This window comes from Musa acuminata, chromosome BXJ1-9 (assembly GCF_036884655.1).
Source record: "Musa acuminata AAA Group cultivar baxijiao chromosome BXJ1-9, Cavendish_Baxijiao_AAA, whole genome shotgun sequence".
Taxonomy (NCBI): domain Eukaryota; kingdom Viridiplantae; phylum Streptophyta; class Magnoliopsida; order Zingiberales; family Musaceae; genus Musa; species Musa acuminata.
This window is the reverse complement of record NC_088335.1, coordinates 47,779,572-47,796,279: the sequence shown is the minus strand read 5'-3', so window position 1 is coordinate 47,796,279 and position 16,708 is coordinate 47,779,572. Positions and strand designations below refer to the sequence as shown.

The 16,708-nt window shown below is 40.1% G+C and overlaps 3 protein-coding genes across 12 annotated transcripts; 1 reads left to right on the top strand and 2 right to left on the bottom strand.

The window, feature by feature from the left end:
* Window positions 1–2,812: 2,812 nt before the first annotated feature.
* Window positions 2,813–3,657, bottom strand: LOC135594424 (uncharacterized). Its single transcript, XM_065084809.1, has 2 exons — window positions 3,567–3,657; window positions 2,813–3,497 (listed from the first exon to the last, which is right to left on the bottom strand). Exon 2 carries the CDS (start codon window positions 3,489–3,491, stop codon window positions 2,850–2,852), a length of 642 nt encoding a protein of 213 aa, XP_064940881.1. The 5' UTR covers window positions 3,492–3,497; window positions 3,567–3,657; the 3' UTR covers window positions 2,813–2,849.
* Window positions 3,658–5,191: 1,534 nt separating this feature from the next.
* Window positions 5,192–11,697, top strand: LOC103999267 (RNA-binding motif protein 25). 10 transcript variants are annotated; one of them, XM_065084277.1, is made up of 10 exons: window positions 5,607–5,747; window positions 6,163–6,240; window positions 6,453–6,497; window positions 6,626–6,703; window positions 6,965–7,221; window positions 7,359–7,511; window positions 8,879–9,281; window positions 9,392–10,078; window positions 10,159–10,754; window positions 11,257–11,697. In XM_065084277.1, the coding sequence occupies exons 5-10, from the start codon at window positions 6,967–6,969 to the stop codon at window positions 11,506–11,508; spliced, it is 2,346 nt and encodes a 781-aa protein (XP_064940349.1). In that variant the 5' UTR covers window positions 5,607–5,747; window positions 6,163–6,240; window positions 6,453–6,497; window positions 6,626–6,703; window positions 6,965–6,966; the 3' UTR covers window positions 11,509–11,697. The 10 variants fall into 10 exon arrangements, with proteins under 10 accessions (XP_009419246.2, XP_009419245.2, XP_009419244.2 ...); XM_009420974.3 differs by having other exon boundaries at window positions 6,626–7,221; XM_065084276.1 differs by having other exon boundaries at window positions 6,358–6,497; window positions 6,626–7,221.
* Window positions 11,698–14,422: 2,725 nt separating this feature from the next.
* On the bottom strand, window positions 14,423–16,708 carry LOC135593928 (uncharacterized). The gene is made up of 2 exons (XM_065084274.1): window positions 15,780–16,708; window positions 14,423–14,921 (listed from the first exon to the last, which is right to left on the bottom strand). Exons 1-2 carry the CDS (start codon window positions 16,237–16,239, stop codon window positions 14,872–14,874), a joined length of 510 nt encoding a protein of 169 aa, XP_064940346.1. The 5' UTR covers window positions 16,240–16,708; the 3' UTR covers window positions 14,423–14,871.

Sequence of the window (16,708 nt, the reverse complement as noted above, 5' to 3'; positions counted from 1 at the left end):
AACATGCCTCTAGCGCAAGTGAGGGTCGAGCTTCTTGACCTCTATGGCACGACGATGATCGTAGGTGGGGAGAGGGTCGAGTTTCCCGACCTTTGTACCTTGAGCAGAGGAGGGGGTTAGGCTTCCCAACACATGCCATCAGGGTAGAGGAGATGAGGTGAGCAACAGGTGGTGCGGAGGTAGGTTCCTCCTTTGCTCGTTCCTAGGGGACCCAAGTCCGACAATGGGTCCATAGTGGGGAAGCTGCGAAGCCCTATCGCCGACTTGCTCCTCTTCACCTCGACTATGAAAGGAGCTAAGGTGGGTTGCAGAGGTGGGTTCCTCCTTTTCTAGTCCGTGAGAAACCCACCTTAGGTGGTGGAGGCTCGTCTCTGCTTATTGTGATCATGTCCCTTTTCTTTCTTTCTTTCTTTCTTCTTCTTCTTTCTTTTTTTTTCTAAATAGTTTACTAATGAACCTTGAGGCCAATGGGCTATATTGTGTAGTGGTCTACCCACCTCGAGTAAAGGATGAGCCGACACTCAACCTCTCTGCTTCAAGATTCTTTCTCCACGGTGGATTTACTCTCATGTGGGTCAAATTTTTTTGACTCACGCATCTTGGACACATTCGGTCTTATGCCTTATATCATGTGGCAGATCTCTTGTTACATAAGTCAGGTTTTCTTAACATATGTATCTCGAGTATATTTTATCGTGTGCCTCCTACCATGACGAGTTTCTTTTTACACAGGTCAGATTTCCCGACTCACACACCTCATGCACATTTTGTCTTGTGCCTCCTGTTGTGATGAGTTTCCTCTTATGTGGGTTAAGTTTTTTCGACACACACGTCTCGAGCATATTTCGTCTTGTGCCTCCCGTTATAGCAGATTTCTTCTTACACGGGTTAGGTTTTCTTGACTCATGCACCTCGGACAAATTTTATCTTATGCTTCCCGCTGTGATAGATTTCTTCTTACGTGGGTCAGGTTTTCTCGACATGTGCGCCTCAATCACATTTTGACTTTTGCCTCTACCATGGTAGATTTCTTCTTACATAAGTCGGGTTTTTTTGACATACGTGCATCGAGAACATGTTGTCTTATGCCTCCCGCCATGACGGGTTGCTTCTTATGCGGGTTGGGTTTTCTCGACTCATGTGCCTCGAGCACATTTTGTCTTGTGCCTCCTACCGTTGCGAGTTTCTTCTTCATGGGTCGAGTTTTCCCGACTCATGCATCTTGGGCATATTTTATCTTATGCCTCCCACCATGATAAGTTTTTTTTTACGCAAGGCGGGTTTTCTCAACACACGTGCCTCGGGCATATTTTGTTTTGTGTCTCCTACCATGACAAGTTTCTTCTTACATGAGTCAGGTTTTCCCAATTCACATACCTCGGGCAAATTTCGCCTTGTGCCTCCTGTCATGACGGGTTTCTTCTTACAGAAATCGGATTTTCTCAACACACGCACCTCGAGTACATTTTGCCTTGTGCCTCTATTATAGCAAATTTCTCCTCACGTGGATCATGTTTTCTCGACTCACGTACCTCGGGCACATTTTGTCTTGTGTCTCCATCTTGACAGATTTCTCCTCATGTGGGTTGGGTTTTCCCAACTTACATGCCTCGGGCACATTTTACCTTGTGCTTCCATCGTGATAGATTTCTCCTCATACAAGTCGGGTTTTTCTAACTCATGTGTCTTGGGCACATTTTGTCTTTTACATTATTTCTCTTATTGCAGATCGAGTTTCCTCAACTTTCGTGCCTCAAGCACATCTTGTCTTGTCCCTCCATTGTGACGAATTTCTTCTCACGCAAGTTGGGTCTTCCCAACTCACATATCTACTTGTTGGGTGAGATTCAAGAACACCTCAACAAGGACGAGCAAGTGGCTCAGGGTTACCCCCGGGGGTGAGAGACTTGGATCATTAAATAGACGTTAGTATCACATCGACGTTTGCGCCAAGGTGGATGCGTTCATGTACGAAAAGGGTGGTTGCTATCCCGCTTGAGTGAAAGTACTATGAGTTGGGGGTAGAGCCTCCTCTATCGAGTGTTCATTGAGAGAGTCGATTGATGGCCTGTTACTATAACATTGGGCTCTCCTGTTAGGGGAAAAAAATATTAACATCCTAGTTAGCCTAAAGTAGTTCAGATTCATATATGCAAAGTTGCCTGAGGTGCCTCTAATGTAGAAATAAGCTCTCGAGATGCCACCCACACGAAGACTAAGGTCGGGAGAGGTTTCTCGATCCGATCCTTCCAACACATAAGTTAGTAATCCAAAGTTTAAGAGTGCGGGCATGAGTTATCAAAAAAGTCAAGCCCTTCTTTTTTCTTTGTATTAAAGGTGAGTTTTTATATCTTATTGTAAATGAACAAAATATTTCATAAAATATTATATGGGGAGGTAATATTTAATTACTTTCAATAGTCTCCTTTTTGCCTCTTATCCATATGAGCCACAAAGGAGGAACAATCTATAACCGTCTGTCTTGAACTCTTATCCACGGTCCAGGATGACCTTCATCTTCATCTTAGATATCGAATGATGATTAGCTTACTTCCTACTAGATTTTTCTTTTTTGTTGTATTATTAACGTCAAATCACAAGTTTTTGTTTATTTTGGTTCACTCTCACTCGATGATTATAGTAATCGACCAAAAGGTGTCGTCGACTCGTATTGTAATTGACGAACGCATGCACAATCCATTCTTGACTCGTTGAAGAGAAACCGATACAAAAAGTACGTCACGTACGCGATCATACCAATTCAACGTTTTGCATGGGTCACCCATCTCCCACGAGGTTGCGCCTCCAAAACGATCACCGCCGGCTACTCCCCGTCGGGTGACCGTGGCTCACGACGGCGTCTCGTCGGGGTGCGCGAAGGAGTTGTTCCGAGAAGTCTGCCGCGACCGTGGCGTCTTCGGGTGGTAGTGTCTCTGCCGGTTCCCGTTCTCGTCCACCACCTCTTCCTCGTCGTCGGTGGAGATCCTGTTCTTCTCGCCCAGGATGATGGTTTTCTTCCATAACGAGTCCTCCGAGTCGTTCCCCTTCCCGTGCCGCTCCCTCCTGCTGGTCCTCAGCCGCTCCGGCACCTTTCCGAAGCTTAGTGAAAGCTTCCGCTTCGAGGCCGACGCCGGCAGCACCGTCGGAGGGAGGGGCCCATGCGTCGCGACGTCGGGCGCCATCTCGATGACTGTCACTTGCTCCTCTTCCTTCTCCTCCTGCTTCTGCTGCTGCATCTCTTGTGCCGGGCTTTCGTCTTGTTCTTGCGCTGCAGCTGCAGGCGTAGTTTCAGCTGCAGGCTTCGCGACGGATTCGTTCGACGGTGACGACCGCGGAGAAGACTGCTTGCTCGAGGACTTGCGGTTGCATGTGGCGCAAAAGGAGAGGACGACGGCCATGACGGCTGCGATCCATGCAACTACGAGGCAGACGACGAGTGACGGGTGTAGTGACGTGTTGGCTTCCGATGGAAATGCTATTCTCCTTCCCATCGCCTCCTTATGAACAAAGCGAAATCTTCATTCCGATCAAACGATTAATTCTTACGCTTCGATAAGAAAAGTTACCTCTCTTTCTTGAACGGTGAAGGTAAGAGAAGAGAGAGAGAGAGAGGAGCAATGGGATGGTTATAGGTAAGTTGGGCTTCTCTTCCAACTGGAATTCACTAAAGTAGGGTTTATATGAGCGAAGAGAAGACATTAAATTGACAGGAGGAGGAAGAAAACAGCAACTGCTATCAGGTTGTCCTCCACATATAGATCGTCTATAAACACATAGTTGACTCGGTCTCCGTATTAACGTGGATTTGCTGTTTGTGCATAAGATTTGCATGGAGAAAATAGATCCTGTTATGATTATTATGGAAAAATGGGAACCGATTAGATTGCAATATCTCAATTAAGTTGCATTAGTTTGGGATTAATTCTTTACACTTCATACGCACTCTCATTGGACCTCATATCCATGAACCATGATTGAGCCCATTACGGTGTTGGGAGAAATCAGATCCCAAGAATGATAACCAACAAAATTAGCTAAATATGTGTCACATGAATAAGTTTTGAAGGATATAGCACCACCTAATGAAGAAAAAGAAGCTGACAACATAGTTAATGTCATGGAGAGTTACCTTAGTGCCTAAGAATATAACATATGCCATCATTATTATTGCCTCTGGAGATTGACCATCACACCAATTGGCACCTTATGAAATATATTCATTAGGGAAGCTCGGTCAATCTATTTAAAACCTTTTTATGGTCCTTTAAAAACCTATAAAATAGAAAATAAATTAAAAAATATTTTAACTCAGGATCTCATAAATAAATATTTCAGTAAATACTTGATAGACAATACAAACTATATATGCCTAACTCAATTGAACTAACTCGATTGCTTCGTTGGGTTGGACGATTCACACCTATAGCTCGATCTGACCGAGTTAGATTGACTGAAACTCAATTTGATATATTACGTTACTATAGACAATAACTTTTTATTTTTTTTTATTTTCAAGGATATATGCCTAGTTCGATTGGGTCAACTTACACCGCTTAGTTTATTGTTTAGTTTGGTTCGACGACTTATTTCTAGCTCGATTTAACCTAATCGAATTGATCATAACATGCCCCTAATGACCCTTTATTTTACTCACTCGTTCATAATTTATTTTTTATTTTTATTTTCAAGGATATATGCCTAATTCGATTGGACTAACTCAATCGTTTCGTTGGGTTGGACGATTCGCACCTCTAGCTCGCTCTAATCGAGTTAGATTAGTATACCTACTCTTTGATCCATTGAGCTCACTTCAACTCAATTATTCTCACTGTATCCAACTGGGGTCTAAATATGCCCCCATCAATTATTATTAAAAATTAAAGTTTCAATTAATTATCGGTTTAATCGCGATGATACATTTGCAAGTCGATAGATAGATCCGCAAGGCAGATAATATTCTACGCTTAAATGTCAAAGCAATAAATAATAAACGAAGGTTTGTTGGATTTCGGGCTTCGGATCCGAACAAGATTCCTCTATATTGTCAAGTTACTCGCCATATGTTATATTGGAATTTGGGCTTCGGATCCGAACAACACTCATCTGTTTTCGGATCCGCACAACCCAAAGCTCGAGAGCAAGTTGGGTGCTTCCGTGAGGGCTCAATAAAAGAAACCCCTCTCGTTCGATTCCTGCATCCGCTCTTCGCCCGATTCGCTCACCGTCCTTCTCAAGAAAGGTTGCTACCATGGCGGTCGCTTCCCCTTCCTCCCCCCAAACCCTAGACCCTAACGCCGACAGTTCCGACGCCGGAAACGTCCCTTCCTCGGCCCCCGCCGATCCCTCCTCCGCCCCTCCTCGCGCTCCCGGAGAAACCCCCGCCTCGAATCCGTCCAACCCCATCCCTAGCCCCTCCCCCATGGCTCCTCCGCCGCCGGCGGTTCCGTCCTTCGCGCCGTCCTTCCGGCCCCTGGGCGCCCCTCCCGTCCCTCATTACTCCGCGGTCCCGAATCCGATGGCGCAGAACCCTACTTTCCAGGCCCCTGGCATCCAGCCGCCGGGGGTCCCAGCCCCGGCCTTGATGATGCCTCCCGGTGCAGCGAGCGGAGGGCTGCCAGCTCGGCCAGGTGTTCCTTACCAGATGCACGGCCAGCCTCCGGGGGCGGCGCCTATGCCCTACGGTCAAGTCGGAAATGGTTATATGGCGATGCCTACACCACAGGGTCCGATGGGGATGCCTCCTCCGGGTGGGTTGTCTTGATCATCACAAAGCTCACTATTTGGTTTGAACGTCATCTTTGGTTATTCTTTGATCTGGCTAGATTCCATCGCCTTATGTGAAATCTAGCATTGGTAGTAATAATTCATTTTTGGCTTGATAATTCTTTTCTTTGAGGAAAAAATGTTTCCTGGGGTTTGTTTTGACATAGTCAGTATATTTAGTGCATTATGTAAATGGTGGAGCTTCATAGTTTTGCTTGCACTCTTCTTGCACTAGCATTTTCTCTAGGAAATTAACGAGTGGATGTGCTATACTGAGTTGATCATTGGGGTTAGTGGTGTTGGTAATTAGAAGAATAAAATGGGAATGGAAAAAAAGAACCCATTGGTGGGTTAGAAACTGGCTGCATCCGATACCAATGATCTTATTTTCTCCTACAGCCTCATCCAAAGGTTATTGGTGAAAAGACTGGCAGGCTTCCTCTTGCGGTTCTTAAAAGATCACTTCCAGTTATGTTGGTATGCTTAAATACTTCTAGTTACGTTGGATTTACAGCACCAGATTGTCTATTAAGTATTATTTTCTGCTTAGAGGTTGTTATTTAGGTTAATACAAAAAATATAAATTTTGGTTAGTGTTTGTGCTTTTTCATGTTACATCCTTTCGCTTTGTTGGATGAAACGGTGTCCTCTCCCTTCCGCTTGTCATGGATTCCTAAATGTTTCAACAGTGGATCTTGTTAGCATCTGAGTGATGGTTGCATCATTTTCCTAAGGTACACTGATCTTCTTTGTGCATTTGGCCTTATTATTTTTCTTATTTTTTTGGAAATGAACTAGTTTTACTTTTTCTTAAATAAGTTAAGTTATAGCAATGTGTTCATAGTGCTTCTAAATTGAATAGCACAATGCCATGGTCTGAGATCAGCAAATATAGTTCCTGGTGTAACTTCTGAAGATTGTTTTCAAGGATGTAGATAAGGTAAGGCCGTCTTCACAAATCTCCAGTTTACTTGAGATAGATTACATTTATTTGCATGTCCCCCCCCCCCAGGTTACTCTTACAGCTGGTCGTATATGCTATCTTTGTGGTGTGATCCTTTGTATACTTTTATTGTGTGGTAAAAATGTTTTTAAGTTTTCTTGTTTATTTTGTTCTCATGTTGTGAAATTTTAGTTGCTGTTTATAAATTTAAGGATTCTATCTGATAAGTTTGCATAGATATTGTCTGCTATTCTGCAGGAATGCCCCGGTACCCTGCACCTTACCCAACAATGATTCGTCCTGGATTTCCTCCACGTCCAATTCCACCAGCCGGCATGATTCCACAAATACCAAGGCCTCCTATTCCAAGTATTCGTGGTGTACCACCTGTAGTAACTCCTGTTATCCGGCCCTTTATACCTATTGTTGCACCTGCAGAGAAGCCACAAACCACTGTTTATGTTGGCAAGATTGCTTCCACAGTAGAAAATGAATTTCTCCTTTCAATTCTCACGGTACGTTATGTGTCCATAACTGCATTTGTAGATATGACCTATTTTGCAATGAAATTAGAACCAAGATGTGGATCTGTCAAAAATTTCTAATGCTTGACGTTCTTTACTTTCTTCTTTTGTTTGATGTGTCTTTGAAGCTTTGTGGTCCTGTGAAGAGTTGGAAACGTGCTCAAGATCCTTCTGATGGTACTCCTAAAGGTTTTGGATTTTGCGAATTTGAGTCTGCTGAAGGAGTTCTTCGTTCATTACGCTTGCTTAGTAAATTGAACATTGATGGGCAAGAATTGGTGGTATGATTTGACCCTGCGTGTTCCTTTTTCAGATGAATATACCTTTAGGAATGTTATCCTTTCCCTTTCTTGTTCTTTCAACTCTGGTGGCACTTGTTATTGACTTTTCAATTTATCTGATATTTTAATTGGGATGCAAGTCGAAGTTTACATCCTTGCTTCCCTTGGAATATAATTTTGAGACAAATGCATGACAAGGCTCATCATGACTGTCAGGAGGTTTTATAATTGATTATTTTCTAATCATGTCCATGCATTATCTTCCTCTCTGACACCATTTGTTTCTTTTATTTTTGTGATCAAGTTTGCTGGGGATCCACTCGCCCTTCCAAAGGATAGTCCTTGAAACCTAATTTAACAAGATAACATTGTCTGTTTGCTCCTCTTATTGCATCTGAATTTGCTTTTAGATGTTTGGTTGCTTTAGTGGAAAATTCTGCAAATATTGCTCAGTGTTTATAAATTTATAAAAAAGAAAACAGGAAAAAAGAAATACAATTTTCTTGCTATTATGTGTTTTGATTATCCATTAGCAGAAGATAATGTTTTTAGTTTTCTAGTTTCCATGTACTTTGGGTGTTATCACTTGGAGATTGTCTTTTCACTATTTTCCAACAAAAGTTGCTGACCTTTTGAACTGATTTTGTATTTGACATGTTAGTACACCAGAAATGTATGTTCTTAGTGAAATTAGTTTGATGGACTATTTTGTTGTATTTGAAAGCTACATGTGATATTTTGAATTTGTTGGTGTATATATTCTTCCATATAAGCTAATACTTGATGAGCCTTGTTTTATTATAACCGACCTGTTGAATTCCTGGAGCAGTTTCTTGCGTGAGTGCTAAAGTAAATGAAGAGGGTTAGAAGCAATATATAACCTAGTGTTTATGTGTGTGCTGCTTTATATTCCCTTGTTTTGTTTTGGTTCTAGCATCTTTATAGAATATCCATGAATTAGATTAAATTATATAATTCTTTCAAGGTCTTGAAAAAACAAACTACCATGCACATGGTCATGGCATCTTATTCTGTTTATGTTTTAGATGGCGAATTTGCTTCCATGCTGGAGTCCATTCACTTGGATGGATTTGTATAACTTGGTTAGAGGTTGCTGAGTATTTAGTATGAGATTAAAATTATGATAACTTTTGAGCTTAGTTTGTGGCCTTGAAGTAAACTAGTAGTTGATTTGTTGGATTTACAGTGCTTTATTATTAAAGTGGTGTGAGTTGTGCTGGATGAGTTACAAAGATTTATACATGACTTGTTGCATTCATACCCATGATTTGCATTTTTCGTGCATTCAAGTTCTCCATAATTTAAATCCTGGTTTGATTGATTAACGTGATCTCTTACATGTTCAGCTGAATATAAACCAAGCCACCAGGGAATATCTTGAGCGATATGTTGAAAAGAAAAGGGAGAAGATTAAAGAAGCAGAAACTGGAGGTCCTGCAAAGGAAAGTAATAGTAAAGAAGGTTCTGAAACACAAGATCCTACAAAACCAGTTGAAGAAGGAACCAAGAAAGATTCAGAAGATTCTGGGGATAACGAAAACCAGGATAGCAGCAAGAAATTTGGTATCGTCACAGATGAAGACCGTGAGGCTGACAGAGAAGCTCTAGAGAAGCTAACAAATATGATAGAGGAGAGATTAAAGAACAAACCATTGCCTCCCCCACCTATAGATGGGTCTGCTAAGTCGACATGTGAAGTAGGTTCCAAATCGAGGGATGGGGATTCTGATATTGATGTTGTCAGAAGTGGTAAGTTTAGTTTAATGTGTAGTTTTGCTGGTATAATTGGAGAATTTCCTGTTACTTGCTATCCTTGTTGGTATTCTTTTAGCAACAAATAAGAAAACGTTTTAATGCAGATGCTGCTGAAGATAAAAATGATGATGAAACCACAAGTGAAAACAAGCCTGGAACTGAAAGTGACAAGCCTGAAACCAGTTCACCTGATAAATCTAGGAGGCATGATAGGAACAGAGAAAGAGATAGAGAGCGTGACTTGAAACGGGATAAGGAAAGGGAGCTAGAGAGAGTTGAGCGAGAACGAGAAAGAGAGAGAGTTAGAAGGGAGAGGGAAAGGGATTTGAAGGTAAGGGAGGCTGAGCGATTGTACAAGGACCGTCTGAAGGAGTGGGAATCTAGAGAGCGAGAAAAAGAGTACCAGCGTCAGTATGAGAAGGAACGGGAGAAGGAAAGAGAACGGGAACGTCGGCGAGAGATTTTGCGGCAGGAAGAGGAAAGTAGTGGTGATGACGATGATGACTCAAGGAAAAGAAGACGCAGGAGTGTTATACTTGAGGAGAGAAGGAGAAAGAGGCAGCGGGAGAAGGAAGAGGATTTGGATGATAGATCGAAAGAAGAGGAGGAAATTTCTGAGGCTAAGAGGAGGGCATTGGAGGAGCAGCAATTAAAACTTGACTCAAGGTCTCCTGATCAGATGATTATTGAGGATGAAAATCCTATTGTGCAAGAAGAAGAGAATTTTGTTGAAATAAAGCAAATTGCTTCAGTCCAAGCTACTGAGGTTTCTGGAAACACTATTAATAATGGTTAGTTTTTGAATTTTATTTATTATGGTTGTTTTACTGTTGTATGTCCTTTATAATTACAAAATTATTTTTTATGACAGTAGATGGAATTTTTAGAAACAGCAGTGCTGATGACCTTAATATGGTGCCAGTTGCAACCTCAGACACCAAGCAGAACAACAATATTCCAGCTCGGAAACTTGGGTTTGGTCTAATAGGCTCAGGAAAACGAACAACTGTTCCCTCTGTTTTCCATGAGGAGGATGATGAGGATGTGGATGAGAAAAAAATGAGACCACTTGTGCCAATTGATTACTCCACCGAAGAACTACAGGCTGTCCAGATAAATGCATCTGCACCACAACCAAATTTGGTGGCTGCTTCTGAATTCGCAAAGCGCATCTCTGGTGTCAACCCAAAAGAGGAGAAGTCTGACGTGGATAGGGAAAGAAATAGACGTTCTAGTGACAAACTGAGCCTGAGAGAGCGAGATCGTAATGATGATGACAGTAGTCGTTTCAAAGATGAAAGCAGGGAGAAGATGCATGAAAAGAATGTTGATCGGGAAAAGGGTCGAGAAGATAAGCAAAAAACTGAAAACAAGAAGCTTTTGGATGCGAAGCAGTTGATCGACATGATCCCGAAGACTAAGGAAGAGCTGTTTGTCTATGAAATTAATTGGGATGTGTACGACAAGGTAAGATGTTATCTTATATGATATCCTAATAGAATTGCTCTTGCTGAAGAGTTTTTGCTTGCCTCTCAGATGTTGTGAATGTAAATTCTTATTAGATTATCTTTTTTAATTCATGGTGATCAGGGGATTACATGGTCTTTATGCTTCTCTAATCTAGAATATGATTAGGTCAGTGAGTGAGTTTTGGTGCTTCTTCGTTGTTGACCTGTTTCAGTACTATAGTATTTTGTTTGAAATAGATATAGCAAAAGATCTTTATGCTTCACTTGTCTAGAATATGATTAAGTAGGTGAGTGAAAGTTTGGTGCATATTGGTTGCTGGCCTGTTTCAGTACACTACAATATTTTGTTTGAAATAGATGGAGCAAAAAATATTTGGAGTTAAAGGGAACTTATGCCTATCATAGATGAACTTGGACGATCCTTTGTTTGTCTTCATTATGCAGTTCTCTAGCTGCTTGGTTTTTTTCATTGTTAATGATATATACCTTGATATCCACAGCATGAGTTGCATGAGAGGATGAGACCATGGATTTCAAAGAAGATAACCGAGTTTCTTGGAGAGGAGGAAGCTACTTTGGTGGACTATATTGTTTCTTGTATCAAAGATCACATACAAGCATCGACAATGCTAGAAATGCTTCAGTCTATTCTGGATGACGAGGCAGAAATGTTCGTCCTCAAAATGTGGAGAATGTTGATATTCGAAATCAAGAAAGTCGAAACCGGCTTATCTGTGAAATCAAAATCCTAGGCTGCAGGTTATATCTCTCTCAGTTTCGTAAATTGTTAATGTTTGTCAAATCTTCTTCAGTAGCCTTAGAGTCTGTGTCTGTAGACAACAATATTCTCCGAGTTATTGCGTATCCAGTACTAATCACTTTGTACGGCAATCAAACAAGGATTTATGCCTCTAATTAAAAGGGGTTTTCATTTTTTTCTCTGGCCGATATGTTTCCAGTCGTCATCTCACAAAGCAAGTTTTAGTGTGTTTCTGATGCCTATTCATTTAAAAAAAAATGCAGTAGTTCGTGATTGTAGTCATATAATGAGGTCAGAAACTATAGTGGCACTGTGCAATTAAACATTAGTGCATGGCTTGATAGTGACTATCTTTCAAATCTTCTGTATTGGGTCTCACTTGAACAATCATTTTCATCGGTGTAACTTTGGTGTTGCTGGTGAATTTATCATCTTGTTCATCGCTTGCAACATGGTTGTGATGTCTCCTTGTGTGGTATGTTGTGATCAGTAGTTGCGAAAAAGAGATGCTAAGTTGACAAACCTATTCATGTCTCTTAGCGAATCAGTTTGTGTTCCATACTAGGTTGTATGTATGTAGTGTTTGTTAAATATGAACATGCAATTTCTATGCACAACTGTGAATTTTGTTGGGTAGAAACAAATAGTATTTCTGTAGATGATGTCGCAGAAGTAGAAGCTTTTACTCGGCTTTCAATTTAGATCCTATCTAACAAAAGGAGCTTCCCAGTTATTGCGACTTCAGCAAGCTCCTCTTGAATTCACTTGTTGGAGGAAGTAATTGGTCCATCCTTGATTTATCATTGCAGTTTTTCATTGTACTAACTCCCTCGTTGTGGACTCCTAATTCTTGATTACAGTTCGATTCAAATGGGAACCAAACTATTCGTTGGTTTCAAATCAAATCAGAATCCAACTTGTTTATTGTTCCTCGCTTGTGAGAACCGGAAATCCGTACGCTGTCGTCGGATCAGCTGACCCTATCATAGGTATCGTTGCTCTTGGTGTGCGGTTGAGGAATCCCAACGCTGTGTCAGATCGGTGGTGGAAGATGAGTCTTTCTCTCTCTTTATCTCTCTGATTCGAGGGATTAATTATATATCATCTCATTTAGTTAGTTAACTTTAATATCTCAATCCTGTACTTTGAAAAGTTATATTGATATCCCTATAAATATTAAAATAAAATATCTATATATATTTATCCTAACATTATCAATTTTATCATAAAAAATAAAAAGATAATTTTAACATTCTATTTGATGATAATGAATGACGTTGATAGTGGTGGACGATGATATCAAGGACCACGAGTGATTGTTATGGATAAGGAGAGTGATGATGAGAGGTGACGGTTGCTCTACATTTATGTCGATTCCAACATAGTTATCGGCGGTCCTCATTTCTTGTCGTCATTCTCTTCATCGCGGCTCCTAATGACATCGTGTTTACCACCACCAATGTTGTCTACCATCACTAATTGAAATGTTAAAATTATCTTTTTTTGTCCTTTATTTTTATGTTTTTATTAGTAAAATTAATAATATTATAATAAATAAATTTAAATATTTTATTTTTGTAACTATAGAGATATAAATATAATTTTTTAAAAATATAAAAATCGAAATACTAAAGGTAACTAATCGTAAATGGTAATATATAATTAGCCTCATAGGTGTCATCTTTGATTTTATACTCAAGCGGAGTTTGAGTTTGATTTTGTACTCGAGCATAACATCCAAAATACAGTTTCACGTCGACAATAGTTGAAGACACATCATTATAGCTTATGCATCTCATCGGAATGCTTATTCTAATCGATGAACTTATTCATCGAAATATTTATTCCAAGATATATTCATCGAACACTTATAACAAGTCAAACCATCATATCTCATAATACAAAATGCCCCACAAGTAATGAACGCCACCTTAGAATAGCGTATCAGGTCAATCGTGATAGATTGTAAGCTGACGTCGATTAGATTGGACGATTAAAGTATTCGAGTCTCTTTAAAGAGGCTATAGATTCAAATCCTCTTGGACAGCGTAGCACTTGTTTGACCGAATGACCATCCAACGTGGGGGATTGCGTGGAGTGATGGGGCTAATTATATATTATATTTTATAATTATATCATTTTAGTGTTTCGGTTTTTAGAATTAAAAATTTTATATTAAAATTCTATAAAAGTAAAATAAATAACTTTATTTATCCTAATGTTCTCGGTACAGATAGAATAATAAAAATGATTGATAAAAAGATAATTTCAACATCCTAGTTATATTTTTTTATCGTGATGGACAATGATACTACTGGGAGCGACGGATAAATGAAAAAAGAGAGTGATCACGAGAGGTGAGACAAATGGAGAGAAGGAAATGGACGACATGCTCTACATATACATCGGCGTCACTCGATAATTGTGTCAACACTGATGCAAATGTAGAGTGGCATCGTTCTGCATTTGCATTTGTGCTGACAACGCTATAGTTGAGTAATGCCAAGATAGAAACATAGCGTCGACATCTATATCATTCTTTTCGTCACCTCTCGTCATTGTTATCCATTCTTATCTACAGCAATCACCCAAACTCCCAACGACATCATAATCAGCAATCATCAAAAATATAATTATGATAATAAAATTATCTTTTTATCCATCGTTTTCATATTTTCATCGTCGTAACTATAAAAATTACTTGTAATTAGCTCGAAGTGATGAGATGATGATGATTCTACTCGTATATACAAACTGGCCACAAAGCTGATTGAAATTTCTGATTTCAGCACATAAGAAACGTAGCACTGCACCAAACAAGTTGACCATGTCCAATTCAAGAGGCTGTGCAAACAATAGATTCAACACTAGCAGAACAAATTTGACCTTCATCACAACCAATTACGTGCAAAGAAAAGGTATAAAAGATGATAATAAACGCTCTTTATTTTACAGACAAATGAACCATCTCAGCAACAGGAATTCAACCAATTTGGCCTTCCTAAAGCATTACATTCACAGCAAAATTGGCAAAGGATGGTTCCATATTTACAGCAGTATTTACATTATTTACACCCATATGTACATGATGCAATAGTGAAAATCACCAATCTAGATATCGCGAGCAAGGGGATGATAAAGAATAAACCAAATTCAAAATGATCTGAACCTTTGGGATGTTCTACCACGCCGTAATAAACAACATCGCGAATCGATTCCAGCAGAATTTTTGTTTGCCATGAAACTTTTCCTTTTTTTTTTCTTTTTTTTTCGCTCGGTTTAACTATAGGTTAATCACAGCTTATGGTCTTCGGCACACCTTATAAGGCGAAGCTATCAGTAAATTTCCGCAAAGTCAGTTGCTTTGGAGAGAAGAAAGCCATTCTTCTATGTAATTCTTGCCATCTGCAACATTTAAATTGGAAACAGCATCAGAATAAGAACCAATAACATATAGCATCTTCAATGGAAATCATCTAGTATGCATCAGGGACAGAAGAAAGCGATCAATACGCATTTCTGCTACAAATCTAGCAAAAATCTATCTAATTCAAGCTAAGAAGAAAAAGATTAGTCATGATTAGTTTCCACAAAGTCAGTTGCTTTGGAGAGAAGAAAGACATTCTTCTATGCACTTCTTGCCATCTGCAACATCTAAATTGGAAACAGCATTAGAATAACCATCAATAACATATATCATTTTCAATTGAAATCCACTAGTAAACTATCTAACTACTTAAGCTAGGAATAAAATTTTAGTCATGAGTTATTAACTCCCAAAAGCCTTCAGCAAGATCCCATGCATTTAGAATAAGCAAGATTTTCATTAAATTCAAAGAAAAATAAAGATATACAGGGATAAATCAACATTGTACCAAATAGAAAAATATTATATGCCATTCACAAAAAAAAACTTTGCAAGAAGAAGAAAAAATCAAATAGTTCTTACAAGAAAAAGTTGAACTACAATGATTGTACTAGTGGTGTATTGGATGTAGTGAGACCATGTGGAAATTCCAATCTAATTTCGACATGCAAAGAGGGCATAGACTGCAATAGTGATGCAGTTGAGCATTGTTAGGAGAAAAAGACCAACATAAACTAAGGGCAGAAACAACAAGAAAGGATGCAGTAACTTCATCAGCACCAAAAAAAATGTTGTCTTTGATGCAATGTAACAGAGGGAAAGGAATGTTGTTTGTGCAACCAAATGGTTCCTGGATTGGTTTAAGATCTTCGAATGAGATCAGCATTTTGACTCACCAGAATGACGATCATCCATGCGATCGACAGCTCCCAAGACACGGGACTTGGAGCTCTCCGCCTGCTCACTACGACCACGGCCATAACACGGGACCAAGACGGCGAAGCTGCAGTTCTCCGAGTCGCTGTCGCTCTGGAACTCGGGGTCATGAGGTTCCAACCACCCAATCGACCAATCCGAGTCATCAGACTCGGACCCCGACATGCATCCGCCATCCGAGGGCACAAGGACGATGTCATACTCTTTATCGATCCGCCGCTCCTCCCGGCTCTGCCGCTTCTTCTTAACTCTCCTCGAACTGGTTCTTATTCCGGCACCATTAGCTGATGGAAATCTTAAGTAATCCTGCTCCTTAAATCCCCAAGGCAATTCGGGAGAGGAAATTAGGGACGGATTGGGGGATTCCTGATCTTTCCCACCCCAAATCCAGAAGGCGAAACTCGTAAAAGACACCGACATTTTTCTCTCGGCTTGCCCAAACTAAGAGAAGACACCTTTTGGAGAACTCGACCATCAAAAGACCAATTTTTTGCCGAAGAAAGATCAAAGTCAATGACTTTCCAACAAAATCACCTCTTTAGGATCAGAAAAATCTGAATTTTCTTTTCTCACGCTAACCATCAACAAAATCGAAATCTTCTGAACGATACGAATCGAAACAAGAATAAATATGAATCCACAAAAGATCTTCTTCCGAATAGAACAAGAATAAATATAAATCCACAAGTATTGCAAATAGAACTCCTAAAGAAACCGCGAGAGATGCGTCTCGGAAAAGAAATCCAAATCAAAAAGCAAGCTTTATTGTGTGCTGATTAGAGTCACAATCCCACATGAGGATAAGAGCCTCGGACGAAGAGAGATTAGGCGAGAGAGAGAGAGAGAGAGAGGCTAGCGATTGAGGTGGGGTGCGACTCCCCACCGCGTC

Excerpts from the sequence above, each read along its gene's own strand:
- LOC103999267 (XM_009420969.3), top strand. The coding sequence starts at position 5,249 with ATGGCGGTCGCTTCCCCTTCCTCCCCCCAAACCCTAGACCCTAACGCC. Across the intron at positions 9,282-9,391 it reads TATTGATGTTGTCAGAAGTG|ATGCTGCTGAAGATAAAAAT; the intron begins GTAAGTTTAGTT and ends GTTTTAATGCAG. Across the intron at positions 10,755-11,256 it reads ATTGGGATGTGTACGACAAG|CATGAGTTGCATGAGAGGAT; the intron begins GTAAGATGTTAT and ends TGATATCCACAG.
- LOC135594424 (XM_065084809.1), bottom strand. The coding sequence starts at position 3,491 with ATGGGAAGGAGAATAGCATTTCCATCGGAAGCCAACACGTCACTACAC.
- LOC135593928 (XM_065084274.1), bottom strand. The coding sequence starts at position 16,239 with ATGTCGGTGTCTTTTACGAGTTTCGCCTTCTGGATTTGGGGTGGGAAA. Across the intron at positions 14,922-15,779 it reads CATGGATGATCGTCATTCTG|ATGGCAAGAATTACATAGAA; the intron begins GTGAGTCAAAAT and ends TAAATGTTGCAG.